General features: G+C 52.9%; 1 protein-coding gene across 1 annotated transcript in view; it reads left to right on the forward strand.

Annotated features, from left to right (window-relative positions):
- HOPX (HOP homeobox) overlaps positions 1 to 20,622 on the forward strand; it is a 33,128-nt gene extending 12,506 nt beyond the window's left edge. Inside the window, exons 2-3 of the mRNA XM_065405417.1 lie at positions 11,257 to 11,417; positions 19,949 to 20,622. Of these exons, the coding sequence (XP_065261489.1) occupies positions 11,274 to 11,417; positions 19,949 to 20,026 (222 nt within the window). The 5' untranslated portion in view covers positions 11,257 to 11,273 and the 3' untranslated portion in view covers positions 20,027 to 20,622. The remainder of the gene's footprint in view (positions 1 to 11,256; positions 11,418 to 19,948) is intronic.
- Positions 20,623 to 20,907: the final 285 nt, after the last annotated feature.

Genomic DNA, 20,907 nt, shown 5'->3' on the forward strand with positions numbered 1-20,907 from the left:
TGTCCTAAACCACTTCTTTCTCCACAAAGGGCTGGTCACCTCCTCCCCATGCTGGGCTGCCCAGTGCAGTAGTCTGGGAGCTGACCTTGTTTGTGAAGACAGAGGCAAAAAAAGCATTGAGTACATTAGCTTTTTCCACATCCTCTATCACTAGATTGCCTCCCCCATTCAGTAAGAGGCCCATACTTTCCCCGACCTTCTTGTTGCTAACATACCTGTAGAAACCCTTCTTGTTACTCTTAACATCCCTTGCTAGCTGCAACTCCAAGTGTGATTTGGCCTTCCTGATTTCACTCCTGCATGCCTGAGCAATATTTTTATACTCCTCTCTGGTCATTTATCCAGTCTTCCACTTCTTGTAAGCTTCTTTTTTGTGTTTAAGATCAGCAAGGATTTCACTGTTAAGCCAAGCTGGTCGCCTGCCATATTTACTCTTCTTTCTACACATCGGGATGGTTTGTTCCTGCAACCTCAATAAGGATTCTCTAAAATACAGCCAGCTCTCCTGGACTCCTTTCCCCCTCGTGTTATTCTCCCAGGGGATCCTGCCCATCAGTTCCCTGAGGGAGTCAAAGTCTGCTTTTCTGAAGTCCAAGGTCCGTATTCTGCTGCTCTCCTTTGTTCCTTGTGTCAGGATCCTGAACTCGACCATCTCATGGTCACTGCTTCCCAGGTTCCCATCCACTTTTGCTTCCCCTACTAATTGTTCCCTGTTTGTGAGCAGCAGGTCGAGAAGAGCTCTGCCCCTAGTTGGTTCCTAGAGCACTTGCACCAGGAAATTGTCCCCTACACTTTCCAAAAACTTCCTGGATTGTCTGTGCACTGCTGAATTGCTCTCCCAGCAGATATCGGGGTGATTGAAGTCACGGGCACCAACCTTTTTCTGCGCCGGTGGGAGCTCGTGCCCCCACCCCCGCTCTGACTCCACCCCTGCCCCAAAGTCCCCTCCCTAACTCCGCCCCTCCCTGCCCCTATTGGACCCCTCCCCAAATTCCTGCCCCGACCCTGCCTCCTCCCCCAAGCACGCCGCATTCCCCCTTCTCCCCCCTCCCTCCCAGTCTTGCCACGCAAAACATCTGTTTCGTGGCGCAAGCGCTGGGAGGGCGGAGAAGCAGGACGCGGTGGCATGCTCAGGAGAGGAGGCAGAGCGGAGGCGGAGGTGAGCTGGGGCGGGGAGGCGGGGCGGGGAGCTGCCGGTGGGTGCAGAGCACCCACCAATTTTTCCCTGTGGGTGCTCCAGGGCACGGAGTCAGCACTTATGATTGAAGTCCCCCATGAGAACCAGGGCCTGTGATCTAGTAACTTCTGTTAGTTGCCGGAAGAAAGCCTCGTCCACCTCATCCCCCTGGTCTGGTGGTCTATAGCAGACTCCCACCATGACATAACCCTTGTTGCTCACACTTCTAAACTTAATCCAGAGATTTCAGGTTTTTCTGCAGTTTCATACCGGAGCTCTGAGCAGTCATATTGCTCTCTTACATACAACGCAAGTCCCCCACCTTTTCTGCCCTGCCTGTCCTTCCTGAACAGTTTATACCCATCCATGACAGTACTCCAGTCATGTGAGTTATCCCACCAAGTCTCTGTTATTCCAATCACATCATAGTTCCTTGACTGTGCCAGGACTTCCAGTTCTCCCTGCTTGTTTCCCGGGCTTCTTGCATTTGTGTATAGGCACTTAAGATAACTCGCTGATTGTCCTGCCTTCTCAGGGTATGTCTACACTACGAAATTAGGTCGAATTTATAGAAGTCGATCTTTAGAAAGCGATTTTATACAGTCAATCATGTATGTCCCCACTAAGTGCAGTAGGTCGGCGGAGTGCGTCCTCAATACCGTGGCTAGCATCAACTCATGGAGTGGTGCACCGTGGGTAGCTATCCCACAGTTCCCGCAGTCTCCGCCACCCATTGGAATTCTGGGTTAAGCTCCCAATGCCTGATGGGGCAAAAACATTGTCACGGGTGGTTTTGGGTACATGTCGTCAGTCGCCCCTCCCTCCGTGAAAGCAACGGCAGACAATCGTTTCACGCCTTTTTTCCATGCAGAGGCCATACCACGGCAAGCATGGAGCCCGCTCAGCTCACCGTCACCGCTGCTGTTGTGTCCTGGGTGCTGCTGGCAGCAGACGGTGCAGTAAGCAGGGCCGGTGCCACCATTAAGGCAAACTAGGCGGTTGCCTAAGGCGCCAAGATTTGGGGGCGCCAAAAAGCGGTGCCCCCAATTTTTTTTTTTACAGCGTTCCTGGGCTGGGCTGGGCTGCCGGCGGCACGCTGACACGTGCGGCTCAGACTCCCTCTCCCAGCGCAGCGGCTGCTCCACTTCTCCCGCCTCCCAGGCTTGCAGCACCAATCAGCTGTTTGGCCCCACAAGCCTGGGAGGGGAAGAGAATTAGAGCAGGGGCGACATGCTCTGGGAGGAGGCGGAGCAGAGGTGAGCTGGGGTGGGGAGCTGCTGCACGCTTCCGCGGGAGGGGCGCCTCAGGGCAGGGGGGGGGGCAGGGAGCTGCCGCAGGGCTGGAGGGGGGGAGGTACAAGGTGGAAGTTTTGCCTAGGGCGTGAAACTTCCTTGCACCGGCCCTGGCAGTAGGTCTGCAAACCATCATCATCCACCGCTTCCGCTGCAACTCTGCTCTCCTGCTGTTGTAAATGAGCTCAGTCTCAATTGAGTAAATGATGACTGAGCTCAATAGAGTAAATGAGCTCAGTCATCCACCGCTTCCGCTGCAACTCTGCTCTCCTGGTGCCCTGAATCCACCTTGCAGGTCCTCTCGTCGTTCGGTATAAATATCTATTCTCATGGCATCCGTCGTCATCCACCGCTTCCCCTGCAACTCTGCTCTCCTGCAGACGCCATACCACGGCGAGCATGGAGCCTGCTCAGCTCACCGCTGCTGTTGTGAGCATTGTAAACACCTCACACCTTATCCTGCAGCATGTGCAGAACCAGAACCTGCAAAAGCAGGCGAGCAGGCGACAACAGCGCGATTACGATAGTGATGAGGACATGGACACAGACTTCTCTCAAAGCACGGGCCCTGGCAATTTGGACATCATGGTGGTAATGGGGCAGGTTCATGCCGTGGAACGCCGATTCTGGGCCTGGGAAACAAGCACAGACTGGTGGGACCACATAGTGTTGCAGGTCTGGGACGATTCCCAGTGGCTGCGTAACTTTTGCATGTGTAAGGGCACTTTCATGGAACGTTGTGACTTGTTTTCCCCTGCCCTGAAGCACAAGAATACCAAGATGAGAGCAGCCCTCACAGTTGAGAAGCGAGTGGCGATAGCCCTCTGGAAGCTTGCAACGCCAGACAGCTACCGGTCAGTCGGGAATCAATTTGGAGTGGGTAAATCTACTGTGGGGGCTGCTGTGATCCAAGTAGCCAACGCGATCACTGACCTGCTGCTATCAAGGGTAGTGACTCTGGGAAATGTGCAGGTCATAGTGAATGGCTTTGCTGCAATGGGATTCCCTAACTGTGGTGGGGCGATAGACGGAACGCATATCCCTATCTTGGCACTGGAGCACCAAGGCAGCCAGTACATAAACCGCAAGGGGTACTTTTCAATGGTGCTGCAAGCACTGGTGGATCACAAGGGACGTTTCATCGACATCAACGTGGGATGGCCAGGAAAAGTACATGATGGTCGCATCTTCAGGAACTCTGGTCTGTTTGAACAGCTGCAGGAAGGGACTTACTTCCCAGACCAGAAAATAACTGTTGAGGATGTTGAAATGCCTGTAGTTATCCTTGGGGACCCAGCCTACCCCTTTCTCCCATGGCTCATGAAGCCATACACAGGCACCCTGGACAGTTGTAAGGAGCTATTCAACTATAGGCTGAGCAAGTGCAGAATGGTGCTAGAACATCCAGTTTAAAAGCGTGCTGGCGCAGTTTACTGACTCGGTTAGACCTCAGCGAAACCAATATTCCAATAGTCATTGCTGCTTGCTGTGTGCTCCACAATATCTGTGAGAGTAAGGGGGAGACGTTTATGGCGGGGTGGGAGGTTGAGGCAAATCACCTGGCCACTGATTACACGCAGCCAGACACCAGGGCGATTAGAAGAGCACACCAGGAAGTGCTGCGCATCAGAGAAGCTTTGAGAACCAGTTTCATGACTGGCCAGGCTATGGTGTGACAGTTCTGTTTGTTTCTCCTTGATGAAAACCCGCCCCCTTGGTTCACTCTACTTCCCTGTAAGCCAACCGCCCTCCCACCTTCGATCACCACTTGCAGAGGCAATAAAGTCATTATTGTTTCAAATTCATGCATTCTTTATTAATTCATCACACAAGAATGGAGATAACTGCCAAGGTAGCCCTGGAGGGGTGGGGGAGGAGGGAAGCACCGGGTGGGGTGGTGGATGAGGGGAGGAGGGAAGGACAAGGCCACACTGCACTTCAAAACTTATTGAATGCCAGCCTTCTGTTGCTTGGGCAGTCCTCTGGGGTGGAGTGGTTGGGTGCCCAGAGCCCCCACCCCCGCGTTCTTGGGTGTCTGGGTGAGGAGGCTATGGAACTTGGGGAGGAGGGCAGGTGGTTACACAGAGGCTGCAGCGGCGGTCTGTGCTCCTGCTGCCTTTCCTAGAGCTCCACCAGACGCATATCAGTTTGATCCCCTAGTAGCCTCAGCATTGCATCCTGCCTCCTCTCATCGCGCTGCCACCACCTCTCATCTTGCTCCCGCCACCTCTCATCTTGCTCCTCCCTCCTGTCCTCGCGTTCATTTTCTGCTTTCCTGGACTCTGACATTGTTTGCCTCCATGCATTCTGCTGAGCTCTTTCAGTGCAGGAGGACTGCATGAGGTCAGAGAACATTTCATCGTGAGTGCAGTTTTTTCACCTTCTTATCTGCGCTAGCCTCTGGGATGGAGATGATCGGGGGAGCGTTGAAACATTTGCAGCTGCGGGAGGAAAAAAAGGGAGAGTAGTATTTAAAAAGACACATTTTAGAGAACAATGGGTAGACTCTTTCACGGTGAACCAAGCTGTTAACATTACATAGCACATGTGCTTTCAGTATAAGGTTGTATTTTGCCTCTTATATTGAGGGCCTGCCGGTTTGGTGTGAGAGATCACACACGCAGGTCCGGGCAACAGAATTCGGCTTGCAGGCAGATATGGTAAGCCATAGTCTTTCGGCTTCTTCAACCTTCACAACATGTGGGAATGGTTTCAAACAGCAGCGCCCCCCTTTCCCATACCAAGCACCCATTGGGTTGGCCATTTAAAAGGAGGGGCTGTCCTGGCCGTGAATGCATCCCAAGTCTTCAGGGCAAATTAATCATTAAACACGCCTGCTTTTAAACCATGTTTTATATTTACAAAGGTACACTCACCAGAGGTGCCTTCTCCGGCTTCATGGTCCGTGAGCCCGCCTTGGGAGGGTTGGGAAGGTATTGGCTCCATGGTGATAAACAGTTCCTGGCTGTCGGGGAGAACGGTTTCTCCGCTTGCGTGCTGTGCGCTATCCTCATCCTCCTCCACTTCCTCATCTTCCTCGTCCCCAAAATCCTCATCCCTGTTGCATGAGACTCCCCCCTTGCAGGTGTCCACGGACAGGGGTGGGGTAGTGGTAGGGGCCCCCCCTAGAATTGCATGCAGCTCATCATAGAAGCGGCATGTCTGGGGCTCTGACCTGGAGTGGCCGTTTGCCTCTGGGTTTTTGGTCTGAGCTCCTTAATTTTCACGCGGCAGTGCTGCGGGTCCCTGTTGTAGCCTCTGTCCATCATGCCCTTGGAGATTTTTTCAAATATTTTGGCATTTCGTCTTTTGGAACAGAGTTCGGATAGCATGGATTCGTCTCCCCAAACAGCGACCAGATCCAGTACCTCCCGTTTGGTCCATGCTGGAGCTCTTTTGCGATTCTGAGACTGCATGGTCACCTGTGCTGATGAGCTCGCCATGCTGGCCAAACATGAAATGAAATTGAAAAGTTCCAGGGGCTTTTGCTGCGTACCTGGCTAGTGCAGCTGAGTTGAAAGTGCTGTCCAGAGCGGTCACAGTGGAGCACTCTGGGATAGCTCCCGGAGGCCAATACCGTCGAATTGCATCCACACGACCCCAAATTCGACCCGGCGATGTCCATTTCAGCGCTAATCCCCTCGTCGGGGAGGAGTACAGAAATCGATTTTTAGAGCCCTTTTAGTTGACAAAAATGGCTTCGTCGTGTGGACGGGTGCAGGGTTAAATCAATCTAATGCTGCTAAATTCGACCTAAACTCATAGTGTAGACCAGGGCTCAGTATGAGGCAGGAGTCCTCCCCTCTTGCGCTCTCCTGCTCGTGCTTCCTCCTGGTATCCCACTTCCCCACCGTGACACGTGCAACCTGTGTAAGGGAAGCCTGCCACAGCTTGTTCCTTCCCTGTTCTCCTACAGGAGGAGCAGAATGCTTCTTGCCCATTTAAGCGCTCTAGCTCAGGGGTTCACACTGGTAACTGCACATTTTTCTGACTTGGCTGTTCCCTTCCTTCTTTCTTTCTGTCTAGCCTGGCTGTTACACTGAGCCCCCAAACCATCACTCCAACATTAGGCTACAACGCGGCTTCTATATAGGGTCCAGCTGTAGCCATAGAGCTGGACTGAACCAGGGTAGAAATCAGGGTAGCTGGACATTATGTTTGATTGGACATTTGGGGGCAATGCCCTAGATGACAGCTGGGGCAGGGTAAGGCCCAAGGGAAGATGTGGCTCTTGAGGATGGATGTGAAGGCAGGTGCAGTTGTATAGGCCAGGGGCTCAGGACAGGGCCGGCTCTAGGTTTTTTGCCGCCCCAAGCAAAACATTTTTTGGCTGCCCCCCACCCCACCCCTGGGCTCTCACCCCCACCCCACCCGCACCCCCTGCCACCCCAGCCCTGGGCTCTCCCCCTCACCTGCACCCCCTGCTGCCTCAGCGCTGGGCTCACCCCACCAGTGCTGACTCTGCCCGCTCCCCCCTCACCTCCAGCCGGTCCGGTGCTGGCAGGGTCGGGGTGAGCAGCGGGGCTCCCGGGCCGCGCCTCAGCCCAGGGTCCCTCCAACCAGGGCTCCCGCCTCCAGGACCAGAGCCGGAGGACCGCCCCGGCAGGGGGCTGAGGAGCCGGGGCAGGGCAGCCCCAGAGGGAGCGGAGCCCCGGAGAGCGGGATGCGGGCCCCGCACAGCAGCGTCCCGCTCTCTATGGCCCCGCTGCTGCTTCTGGCCGCCCTGCCGCAGTCCCTGGCTGGCTCGGGCCGCTTCGCCCAGCCCCGGCTGCGGCGCTGGAGGGGGCGGCCGCCCTGCCGCATCTCCAGGCGACTCCGTGTGCCCCGAGGGGCGGCCCCCAGCCCGAGTGTCCCCCACTAGGAGCCTGCCCGGCCCAGCCACAAGGTGCGGGCGCTGCTCCCCGACGCGAACCGCAGCGGCCCCAGGGCGACGCGCTGCTGCTGCCAGGGCCGGCTCTAGGCTTTTGCCGCCCGAAGCAAAAAAAAAAAAAAAAAGACGGCCAGAATGCCGCCCTTGAAAATGTGTCGCCCCCAGCACGTGCTGGCCCTGGCTCAGGAGGGATGTCCCAGGCACAGGGGCAGCTAAAGAGCTCTGACTCCTTTACTGCAGTTCTCGGTGGTGACTTGGAGAGCAATACTAATACGTCACTCAACTCTGCCTGCACTGCTTCGGGTGACAGCACATTGCCAGGACCCATTTCCACAGCCCTGTGCCTCAGGGGGCCTTTGCAGCCTCTGCCTGCGCAACAGCTTGTAGATTGATGCACAAATTAGGGTTTTGCCCCTCTGCTGAGTGGTAGCAGAGGTCAGTGCTTTGCAGGTCACCTGCCCAGTGACCAAGGGACATCCCAATACAAACTGCCTTTCTGAAATGAAAAGTCAAAACATTTCATTTCAAAACTGCTGAAACAAACTGTTCCAACCTTTCCAAGGGGAAAAAAATTCAACCAGAACAATTTGCTGAATTCACAAATTGTTTTGGCTGACCCGAATCTGCATTTTATTTTATTTTTTTGGCAAACAAAGGTTTTGCATGAAATATTGCCCCCAACTCTGTGTACCAGGGTCTACGAACAGAACGGTAACCTGGGAGAACACAGGAATGCTTTTGGAGCTGTTAAGATTAGAGTTTATGCAGCTATGTCCTCTTGGTGTCTAAGAGCTAGCAAACAAACATTTGTTTTGCAGTTCTCTAACAGGGTATGAACACGTGTCACAACCATGTGAAATAGTGTGACTTGCTCAGCCTTAGAATGAGAAGTGTGTCAAGATACTACAGAAATCCCCTAGCAATGAAACTGACGATGGGCATGGGAAATTCAGGCTTAGCACATACAAGAAATATTTCCACAATCAGTAGTTCAAAAGTTGTGTCGGAGTCGTTTAGGCGCCAAGCAAATGTATTGCCTTGGAAGCTCACTGGGTAACGTTTCCCCAAGGTGATCTCAGGTGTGGAAAATCTTGCACTTCAGTTGATGCTTTCCTGAAGGACTGCATTCCTTCTGTCTAGGTTGGGCTCTTTGGGAATGGATGTTCATCCCCCTGAGAGCCCAGCGGGAGCTGTCCAGTAGAACCATAAAGCACTTGTGGGGATCACTGAGAACAAACCATGGGGCCCTGGGCTGCGTGGGGAGATGCACTGCTTTGACTGACAGTAGAATCTGCCCCGGCCTTCTCATTTGTTGAAGTGTCATAGGAGAACATGACACTTAACAGACCAAAAACTAAATACTGGAGCGTCCCTGTGCTAAGGGGCTTGCAAGCTAAAGATCTGCATCTGCAAAGACTTAAGCATGTGAATAATTGAGTCCAATGGAGCTTTACTCATGTGAGGAAAGTTCCTCATATTCTTACATGTTTGAGGACAGGTCTGTATGTTGGCCATACACCATTACCAATGCTAATAAACAAGGGGTGGGGGAAGAGGCTGGGAAAGACCAGGAGTCGGCATGCGCAGTGACCAGAATCAGGACTGGGACATGCCAAGGTGGACCTGCAGGAGAAATAATGGAATGGGGGCACGAGGGGACTGTTCAACATAGACATGGTGGGAGCCAGCTGGACCCATTGCATCCCAGCCCTGATTCAAGCATGGCTAGTTAGTGAATCCTTTTGTGCCTAGACTTTCTATTCAAGAAAACGGGCTAAGCCTCCATCCCCATGTGTAGATCCTCTGTGCTCCTTCCTGCTCTAATGTGCCCCTTTCCAACCTCTCTGTGCTGCCCCCACCTTCTCTGTGCAGACCCCCACCCCAAAATCTCACACTGCCTCCCCCCGAAAATCCACCCACCCATGCAGACACCTCCCCCTGGCCCCAGTTTCAGTAGGGTGACCAGCTGGCCTGTGTTTATAAGGACAGTCCTGATGTTTGGGGCTTTGCCTTTTATAGGCGCCTGCTACCCACACCCCTGTCCTGATTTTTCACACTTGCTCTCTGGTCACCCTCAGCTCCAGTCACACACACATACGCCAGCTCCCCCAGGGGAACTCATACACAGGCTTCACACAAACCGCCTCACATCCGCAGCCCCCCCCCCCCGCCGTCCTGTCCCTCTCACCCCTCCAAACAGCGACAGAGCCCCCTTCCCTGTTTGCTTTCCTCTGTCCCCTCCTTATGCACACCCAGAGGTTGGAAAGGCTCCCACTGACCCCGAGGGAGCAAAACTTGTCCTGCCATTATCATGTCCCACGTACGGCTGGGTGGGAATTTTTCACATAACTTTTTTTGTTGGAAAAATCCCAGTTTGTCAAAACCCAAACGTCTCCTGGGAAAGGGGCAGGTTTGAGACATTTCCCCTTTCAAAAAAAGTTGGGAGAAAAATCACAATTGTCAAAAATGTCCCATTTTGACATTTTCAAAATGAAAAATCCCATTTTCAGTTTAAAATGACTTTGGTTCAACTTTTAAGTTAATTTATAGTTTAAAAAAAAGGTTTTCAGAGAAAGGTCAAAATCAAAATGAAACATTTCAATTGACCCAATCTGAAACAAAATGCAGATTTTTCAGTTCGTGAAAATTTTTGACATTTTGACTTTTCTGCCAATTTTGAGACAGAAATGTCTTTTGAACTCTGGACAGTTCTCCTGGGAAGGGAAATCATTTCCCACACTGCTCTAGTCTCGGCCAATAGGTCACACTCCAATGCAGTGGTTCTATAAGGAGTCCGGCCACACAGTATTGCTGATACACCCAAGGAAAAAACCTTTCAGACAATCAAAAAGCACAATGCATTTTTCCCCCCTTAGCAGTTACCCTTAATGCACTAATTTGTTACAGGGCTTGCAGGGCACTACAGGATCCAGAGGACTGGCTCTCCCAGTGCTATAACTAGCAGCCTCTCTTCCCAGAGTCATGCACATTCCTGTAACGTCCCCAACGAGCGAAGTTGTGAACAGGAATCAGCCCTGCAGGAGCCTGCTGGAACTGGAAACATGGCAAAATAGCTTTGCCCAGCAGAGCCCAGACTCAGCATGGAAAGAGCTGGTGTTTTCTGCTCTCCAGGCTATTACATCTCAAGCAGATACACAGTGAGGGGAACTAGCTAACACTCTCCCCCTGTTTCCTCTGTTCCAGATCCCCTAACCAATTCCAATTATGCCTTTCTGCTAATCTTTGGGCTGAGCAGTTGTCATCACACAGCCCAATAGTCTGTCCCCTCTACCACGCGGTGAAGGGTCTGTGCCAGCTCCCAGCAGAAGGACGACTGCTTTTGCTCACGGGGAAGCAGCTCCTGGTGTTCCCCGTGAAGGGGCTCTGCTCAAACCCACGTGGGAACGGGGTTTACAACGATATGGAGCCTCTGACTGGTTTACAAGTAGCAGACTGAGCATTGCACTGGGTGCGGATTGCCTCGCATTAACTAGCTCGCTGGGCCTGTGCATCGGGAGGGTGGTTACTCCATTCAGGTATCTTTGGCGGCTGTTTCTCCCCTGCCTATGATGAAGGGCTTTGCATGGGGGGTCCCAATGAGCCAGCGCACTAAATCTGACTCATTCAGATTAGCCTGGTTTGGGACAGCCCCCAGCATGAGACTCCCCTGGCGTTTGACAGTGTTGCAGTCCCAGCGCACGCAGGCCCCGCCGGGCTCAGAGACCAGGTGCTGCATGTGCTGCGCGGCAGCGGTGCCCTGCTAACATGGCCGCTCTGGCTGCTGAGCAGAGCTGGCTGTGGGGGGGACAGGCTGGAGCTGGGGGTCAAGGGCTGAGTTGATCACCAGCAGCACAGGGCAGGAGGGGACGCAGCTCCACTCTCTGCTCTGGGCTCAGGAAGAACCCCCTTCTCCCCAGCGCCCTGTGCAGAGGAAATGGCCACCGCGCAGCCGATGGGCCCCACGGAGGAGCAGCTGGAGATCCTGGAGTATAACTTCAGCAAGGTCAACAAGCACCCAGACCCTACTACACTCTGCCTCATCGCAGCCGAGGCGGGGCTATCCGAAGAGGAGACCCTGGTGAGTGCCCCAGCGCCCACAGCCCTGCTCCTCGGCCCAGAAACCCATCCCCCCACACACCCTGACTCACTCCACACCCCACCCCATCACTCCCGCCTCGCCCCGTAACCCTACAGCCCTGACCCACCCCATAACTCCCTCCTCGCCCCGTAACCCTACAGCCCTGACCCACCCCATAACTCCCTCCTCGCCCTGTAACCCTACAGCCCCGACTCACTCCACACCCCACCCCATAACTCCCTCTTCGCCCCGTAACCCTACAGCCCCGACTCACTCCACACCCCACCCCATAACTCCACTCCTCACCCCGTAACCCTACAACCCCGACACACTCCACACCCCACCCCATAACTCCCTCTTCACCCCGTAACCCTACAGCCCAGACCCATTCCACAACCCACCCCATAACTCCCTCCTCGCCCCATAACCGTACAGCCCTGACGCACTCCACACCACACCCCATAACCCCACTCTTCACCCCATAACCCTATAACCCCGACCCACTCCACATCCCATGCCATAACTCCACTCCTCGCCCCATAACCCTACAGCCCTGACCCACCCCATAACCCACCTCATAACTCCCTCCTCGCCCTGTAACCCTACAACCCCGACCCACTCCGCACCACACCAGATAACTCCACTCCTCGCCCCGTAACCCTACAGCCCCGACCCACTCCACACCACACCCCATAACTCCCTCCTCGCCCTGTAACCCTACAACCCCGACCCACTCCACTCCACACCACACCCCATAACCCCACTCCTCACCCCATAACCGTACAGCCCCGACCCACCCCATAACCCCTCCTTGTCCCATAACCCTACAACCCCAACCCACTCCACACCCCACCCCATAACTCCCTCTTCACCCCGTAACCCTATAGCCCAGACCCATTCCACAACCCACCCCATAACTCCCTCCTCGCCCCATAACCGTACAGCCCTGACGCACTCCACACCACACCCCATAACCCCACTCCTCACCCCATAACCCTATAACCCCGACCCACTCCACATCCCATGCCATAACTCCACTCCTCGCTCCATAACCCTACAGCCCTGACCCACCCCATAACCCACCTCATAACTCCCTCCTCGCCCTGTAACCCTACAACCCCGACCCACTCCACACCACACCCCATAACCCCACTCCTCGCCCCATAACCCTACAACCCCGACCCACTCCACACCACACCAGATAACTCCACTCCTCGCCCCGTAACCCTACAGCCCCGACCCACTCCACACCACACCCCATAACTCCCTCCTCGCCCTGTAACCCTACAACCCCGACCCACTCCACACCACACCCCATAACCCCACTCCTCACCCCATAACCGTACAGCCCCGACCCACCCCATAACCCCCTCCTTGTCCCATAACCCTACAACCCCGACCCACTCCACACCACACCAGATAACTCCACTCCTCGCCCCGTAACCCTACAGCCCCGACCCACTCCACACCACACCAGATAACTCCACTCCTCGCCCCGTAACCCTACAGCCCCAACCCACTCCACACCACACCCCATAACTCCCTCCTCACCCCAGAACCCTACAGCCCTGACCCACTCCACCCCACAGCCCCATAATCCTGCTCATCATCTCACAACACACCTTCCTACAGCTGCATCACACTGCCATAACCGGCACAGCCCCATAATCTCACCGCTCTCCCCCATAACTATGCTGTCCATCTCACATCAGACTCCCACCCCGCCACTCCTCGCCCCACGCCACAGCCCCATATACCCTACGCTCAACACACACCCATGGCCCTGCTCCCATCCCACCCCCCATATCCCCATAAGTGCTCCCCTACTCCATCCCATAGCCTCAATTTGCCTCCCCAGCCCTGCTCCCCCAGAACTTCACCTGCCCTTGCTACCCCAGGGCTCCGTCCCTTCCCACCAGCCTGCCTGGCCTGCCCCTTCTCTCTCTCACTGTCTGGCATCTCTCTCTCTCTCTCTCTTCCTTTCAAGCATGTTTCTTTCTCTCCCTGTTCCCGCTCGCTCTCCTGGGGAGGCTGAATAGCTGTCACTTCCCCTCCAGGCTGGGCTGGCAGGCTCCACTGTGGCTCCTCACTTGCTGGGTTCCCAGCAGCAGCCCTGGCTGTCTCTGCACTTACACTGCTGGCCTGCATTGTCCAGTTACAGCACCTTAACAATGGCCCCTTTCCCGCTGGTTGTTTTCTCCTTTTTCCACCTACTCTCAGTCTTACCACCCCACCCCCAGCCGGCAGCTTTGTGGTCCCTTTAACTCTCTGTGTCCTCATTCCTGTCCCTTTAGATCAGATCAGTAGCATCAGCTGAATTCTCTGTGGACTAAAAGGGGTCAAAGAAATCCTGGAAGCTCCTTCAATAGGAGGCGGGAGCTGCCAGACTGGCTGCAAGATGCAGGGTCAGGACGGAGGGGTGGGCCAGACTGTCCCTGGAGTGCCGTGCATGCACACAGAGTCTTTGGGGGATTGTCCACACACACAGCACGCGCATGGCTGAGAGACTCCAGGCCATAGATTGTTCTTGGGGAACTGCTTGGGACAGACTCACGCAGACACACACTCACTCGCGGCATCACTGCTTTATTCCACCTCTCCTACTTATGAGCCACGTGTGTTTGGGGCAAGGCCCGGCCAGGGCTGCCCGGGGGGGGGGGGGGAGAGGCAAGTGGGGCAATTTGCCCCAGGCCCCGGGCTCTGCAGGGTCCCCGCGAGCCCTGGCCAAGAATCCCTTCCCTGGCTACTCACCCGGCGGTGGTCCAGGTCTTCGGCGGCATTTCGAAGACGCGGAGCGAGTGAAGGACCCACCGCTGCCGCAGACTCAGAGCGCCGCCCGGTGAGTACAAGCGCCGCAGCGGGTGGCACCTCTTATTATGTCCGCTACCCCGCTTTGCCCCAGGCCCCCTGAATCCTCTGGGCGGCCCTGGGCCCGGCTCACGTAACGGTTTGGAGCTCATCACTGTAACGTTTGTGTGTAGCTGAAAGGTTGTGCTGGCGCCCAGGTGTCGTTCATAAAGTCAGAATTTACAGACTGCACAGCAGCAGGCCGCAAATCCCAGGGCTGATTGAACCTGGTGATATTCTGAACAAAAAGCTCTCAGCCATGCTTGTCGCGGCTGCCATTGCTTCTCGCTGGCTCAGACATTCGAGGCTTCAGCGTGACACAGGCAGAGACAATCCTGGCATCTTATGATATGGATTAAGGCCAAAGTGAGCAGGCGCTGGCGGGAGGGGAACACCCAAAAAGCCTCCGACCCCCCCTCCTGCTTGTGCTCCCAAGCACCCCTAGAGAGGGCAGGGAGGAGATGGCGTCAGGGAGCCCCCGGCCAGCACAGGCTAGCTGGGTGCACCGGGAAGAGCACGCGGCATTCTCCCTAGGGATGGTGCAGCGCACACAGTCCCCCAGCACGCAGGCAGGGCAGGACGTATTAGGATTCCTAGGCACAGCCTCCCCATGGCACAAGCTGGTGCCAGGCAGCTCAGTGCTGCCCCCCAGTGCAGGGCTGGGCCTGAAAGGCCCCTTGATGTGTTGCTCTTTAGCCAGCCACACGCAGCAGCTGCCTGCTGTTAGTACCAGGATGAAAGGGCACCAGGGACATTAAAAAAGCAACTGGTTTAAAAGGAACCATGGGAATAAATTTCGATGCAGCATTTCATTAGCCTGTGGGAGTAGCTTGGGCTGGATAGCTGCAAGGCAAAGAGGGCCAGCCAGAAGAACAGCAGCTGCAGTGCCCAGCAGGGCTGCCATTCCAGGGTTAGCCATCCATCGGGAGGCTCCAGGGTCAGGACCCATTCCCTCTCTCGGGGATCGCATTGCACAGGTGGCTAGTTGCACTTTACACCTTCCCCGGAAGCATTTGGTTGGCAATGGGCATGGCCGGAGCTTCCCTGCTGAGGTCAGAGAGACGTTTCCTCCCACAGAATGTCACACCATTAGCAGCATGACATGGCCCACCACAGCCTCCAGCCAGGGCCGGCTCCAGGTTTTCTGCCGCCCCAAGCGACAAAAAAAAAAAAGCCGCGGCAGCGCGATCGTGCCATTCCACTCTTCGGCGGCAATTCGGCGGCAGGTCCTTCGCTCCGAGAGGAACTGAGGGACCCGCCGCCGAATTACCGCGCCGCAGACCCAGACGTGCCGCCCTGATAGCGGCCGGAGTGCTGCCCCTTGGTATTGGCCGCCCCAAGCACCTGCTTCTTTAGCTGGTGCCTGGAGCCGGCCCTGCCTCCAGCCTTGACCCGAGGTCAGAGGCCTGTGGTTGGTTCCAGTACGATCTTCCCTTATTTGGGACCAGAGCTAGCTCCCAGGGCTGAGCAGGGCAGACAGCCTAACGCTGCGCCAGCACAGCTCCTGCGCACTGCGGAGCCAGCACTGGTCAGGACAGTCGGTAGAGTCAGGAGCTTCCCCCAGGCTCACTGCAGCCTGAGTTCATTCCAGTACCCAGAGACACAAAGACATGCAGGCCGATACTCTGGGTGTAACCTACTAACACGCTCAGCGTGGGCTGAGTACCTCGTCCTCCTCCCCTGGGCGTTACGAATGTGTTTGTTTTCATTCTTCTCTGGAGAAGACCTGTGAATATATAGGGGCAGAGGGAGAACAGGGCTACTACTACTTCCCAAGACAGCTGCCATACTCTTCTCTAGGCCTTAGGGCTGCGTGAGGAGACACGAGGTCTCCCACATTCAGATCATTTCAGTGGAAAAGTCCCCCATCTGAAGTGCTTGCTTCCTCCTTTCCATTCCTCGCCACCTTGGGGCCCTGCCCTCACCTTGTTAGATCAGGCCAGGGCCAAGCGGTACTCTTGGCCTGTTCTGTGCACTTGAATGCCCATACAGCCAGAAGCAACAGAGGGTCCTGTGGCACCTTTAAGACTAACAGAAGTATTGGGAGCATAAGCTTTCGTGGGTAAGAACCTCACTTCTTCAGATGCAAGTAATGGAAATCTCCAGAGGCAGGTATAAATCAGTATGGAGATAACGAGGTTAGTTCAATCAGGGAGGGTGAGGTGCTCTGCTAGCAGTTGAGGTGTGAACACCAAGGGAGGAGAAACTGCTTCTGTAGTTGGATAGCCATTCACAGTCTTTGTTTAATCCTGATCTGATGGTGTCAAATTTGCAAATGAACTGGAGCTCAGCAGTTTCTCTTTGGAGTCTGGTCCTGAAGTTTTTTTGCTGTAAGATGGCTACCTTTACATCTGCTATTGTGTGGCCAGGGAGGTTGAAGTGTTCCCCTACAGGTTTTTGTATATTGCCATTCCTGATATCTGACTTGTGTCCATTTATCCTCTTGCGTAGTGACTGTCCAGTTTGGCCAATGTACATAGCAGAGGGGCATTGCTGGCACATGATGGCATATATAACATTGGTGGACGTGCAGGTGAATGAGCCGGTGATGTTGTAGCTGATCTGGTTACAGCCAGGACACCCCACTATACTCCCTTCCCTCCGTGGCTGGCCAGAAGATGGTGCCCCGTGCTGTTGGGCAGAGATCTGCCCACAGTGATCCATGCCTTCGTGGCCAGCTCAAGGCTGAATTGATGCAGCTCATTCTATCTAGGGCTGACGCCACCAGCCCTGAGAACGTTCCAGTCCATACACATACACACAATGCAGCAGCACGGGTCACTGAGAACACTCAGTCCTGGTGTTCTGCTCTGCACCACAGCTACATCCTACCGGAGCGCAGAAACTGCTGGCCAATAGGAGGCAAGCGCATGAGGCCAGGAAACAGATCATCCCCAGCAGCTAGGTCTACATGAGACTCACTCCCACCAGAGATAAGAGTGACTGCAGACCTAGCCACTCACACAATGAAAGACAAACGTCAGCTGTTAGCTTCCCCCAGTAAGTGTTTCACTCACACACACACACCCAGATACACCCAATCATACTAAATTAGTTCTCCTACAAGCTGAAAAGCGAGACTATGATTGTTACTTCTCTTCTTAAGGTCTTGGGAGGCCAGTACAGCGAAGGGGGCCAGATGAGCCCTACATAGCACGGAGACCAAGCACAATGAGCAGACCCAGGAGGGTGGAACAGCGAAGCACCCACTGGGCCATTTCCATTTGATAATTGCCAAAGTTGCATCTAAAGAGAAAGCCACCCCAGGAAAACGGTTTCGCCCCGTGCTGCAGGCTGTCTCTGAGCTCAGGGGAAGTGGAATGGAAAGGGCCCAGTTCCGATCTCACACCATGTAACTCAGAAGTACCATTGCAGTCAATGGAGTCACAATGGTGTAAATATAGTGAGACCAGTCTCTGGCCTGGCCTGCGTAAGTGGCGCTGGTGTAATATTCATTCCTTCTCCCTCTTCAGTTTACCCAGAGTGCAACTGACATCATTGAGTGAAAGTAATACTTCAGTGGGGAGCAGTGCAGGTCTTTGTGTCTAACACCACACTGCGCTGCTGGTTCCAGGTCTGCTCCGGGGTGGGAATCAGTCACACACGAGCCTCTTCGTGCTGATCTCCTGATTAAAACAAGCTACAAGAGAGAATCCATGCTCCTCACTGGAGTCTCCCCTTAAGAGACTTATTTCCCTGGTTAAACGGTGACCTCAGACGATGGGCAGAGGCGCTGCTGTGTGTTAGTTTGTTAGAGATGTGCTATGGCTCTGAAGTTTCACTTCCTCTTTCTTTACAAAGTAACGATCAAACATCACACAGGGCAAAGGGCACACAGAACCCATGTCTCTCTTGTGAAAATTACTGCACATTAAAATTTGACCTTCATAGACAAGCTTGTCTGCTCCTGAACCTGAAATACTCCTACAGAGCTGAGGATATTTGCAAAAAGGGTTGTTTATGTAATAAATCAAGACTGAGGTTTTAGTTATATAGCACATGTACTGTGTCTAATACTATTAATATCAGTGTTTTCCATCTGCAGTGCCCTGCAGTCACTAGTCAGACACCAGAGAGACTACTGCTGAAGTGCAAAGTGGTAACTGGTCAACTGTTTAGCACAGGACATGTCAAACAGTCCATCTAATTGAACTGACAGGGAGAAGTTTAAGTAGCTAGTTACCAGGCTGAAGTTGGGCCAAGATATCCCTGTTAATGATGCTACAATGCTCTTAGGAAAAGTGTTGTGGCGCTGGTGTTTCTAGTGACCACAATAGCTCCAAAAATAACTGCTAACAGCAAACTAGTAGATCACAGGCATAGGAGTGCTGTGCTTATTCACAGCCAAAGAGCAACATTGGACTGTCCGTATGGATGACTTATTTCAGCTGCTGGCTTTTTATTGACAGTACACATTTTATTATGTAAGTGTTAAAAGGTGGCAAAGGCAAACACTAAGGGAATACAGCAGAGCGGAGGCATTATAACATTGTATAGTAGGCATCCACTGGGGATGACTTATTTTAGATTAAGGGAAACAAGAAGCAAAGAAAAAACAATATGCAGACTCCTGTGGAGAGCACAGTGTGTGTGACTCACTCTATACTAGCTGCCATCTTGGGCTAACTCACAGGGAACGCCCCTCCAGACAGGCTAGGGAGTTCACTTTAGTCTTAAAGGTGCAGAACCTAGAAAATAGCCTACCTGTACCACAGGGATCTAAATTTTTAACCAAACTGTACTTATATCTGCAGAGAGCCGTTCTGCTTCTTCCTTGTGCACTTTGAAATAATCAAACTTTCCTCTTTGATTACCACCCTTGTCATCTAAAGCATATGTTGGTCCCACCATTGGATTGGAGGACGAGGGTAGTTTCACTACTCCAGGTTTTCCAGCATTGCTGCTCATGCAGTGCCAATCATATTCTGGCCATTTAGGCAATACTTACTTCTGTGAATTAGAAAATCAAAAATGCCAGTGTTAAAAATGTGACTTAGATTATCTGTCCTGCAAAATCTGCAGCAAAAAGACAGAATTTAGTCCTATAGTGAAGATAATTTCCACACTTATATTAAAGTGCATTGTGATCACAGCCTTCAATATGCACATACACTTGTACTCGCTACCGCCAACCAAGCCCTATTTGTGTGCTTGGAGATGTACAGACATCAACTCCCATTGTGCACAAAGCTGCCTGCAGGTACTTTGCCCATGCAGGATTAGGGCTATAGTCCCTGCCCTAGGGAGCTTTCAGACCTATTTTATATGTGAAAGATTCAGTCCAGTGACCCACGTTCCTTTCCCCACTCGCTGATGTCTACACTAACTGGGAGCACAGGACCACTGCACACCTGGTATCAAAGCAAACCCTTGCTACAAGACAGCCACATCTCTCATTCTCCCATCCTGCATCCATCTGGTTGTGATGTCAGACTACTGGAAAGCTAGATCCTACGTAAGACTATGGGTAACACTGTCAAAAGCACCTAACTGACTTAGGGACTTTATTCCTGTTGATTTTTGGTGGGACTTTAGGCTCCTAAATCACATAGGCACTTCCAAAAATTTTACCTTATGTGTGATTGCAATGGAATAGAAAGTTATAGCAATGCAAAGAAGTTGTTAAGTTCATCATTCTAATTTCCTTCAAAATATTCATCTTTGTACAATTCTCTGTTCTCTAGAAATGGTTTAAGCAGCGCCTTGCAGAGTGGAGAAAATCCGAAGGGCTCCCTTCAGAGTGTGGATCTGTTAGAGACTAAGGAAGATGACTCGCTTTTTCCCTACGCACTGAAAACAACTGATTTTGCTTTTCCTTCTCGCAATAGATTTTATGCTTCAAAGTAACATCCTGCTATTTAACATGGTGTTTTATTTAAAGTGTACATAACCAGAAAAAAAATAATGATCTCTAAGTTTATACAGCTCTTGTAACGTATTTTACAGTGGCTAAGAGGAGAGCAGCTGTACCCTGTGTGGATTAGAGTTCCATATGGTGTATAAATGTAATGTCAGCTGCACAGAGCAGAACCAGTTAAGGACCTCTGAGCAAAGCTACTACGAAAGGGCAGAATGATAGTATGAAAAATTTCCTTTTCTTCTGATCCCCGTATGCACACTCAGTGCCAGCATTAACATTCTCTAGGTTCCCGGAACAGAAAACCAGATGTGTCATTACCCCGAGCTTGCTCAACTCAACACACAGAGCACTGAAAGTCACCACAGAGGAGAACTGAGGACATCCATAATTACTAGATCATGCCAAGAACCTTTGATTTTATCTGAAGTGTGTCTAATAAATGTCACTAAATGAAAAGGAATATTTTTCTGATGTATTAATACAATTAAAACTTTCTGTTAAAACTGAAAATATTTGTGTTCTGGTCACACTAAAGTCAGTTCAAGGCCAAACGAGCCCCCACCCTTAGTCTGATCTGTATATCACAGGCCAATGACCCCCATCCAGCCACCCGCATGCCAAGCCAAACAACCCGAAGTAGATGGTCACATTCTTCAGCTTGTTTTTGTCAGCATGGGGTGCTCTTAGTACATGCTCACCACCTCACTCACAGCCCATCCCAAGCATTCACTATGACAACATAGGTCTTTTCTTCCCTTTCACAATAACTGTCTTTAAAAAGTT

This window comes from Emys orbicularis, chromosome 5 (assembly GCF_028017835.1).
Source record: "Emys orbicularis isolate rEmyOrb1 chromosome 5, rEmyOrb1.hap1, whole genome shotgun sequence".
NCBI classification, from domain to species: domain Eukaryota; kingdom Metazoa; phylum Chordata; order Testudines; family Emydidae; genus Emys; species Emys orbicularis.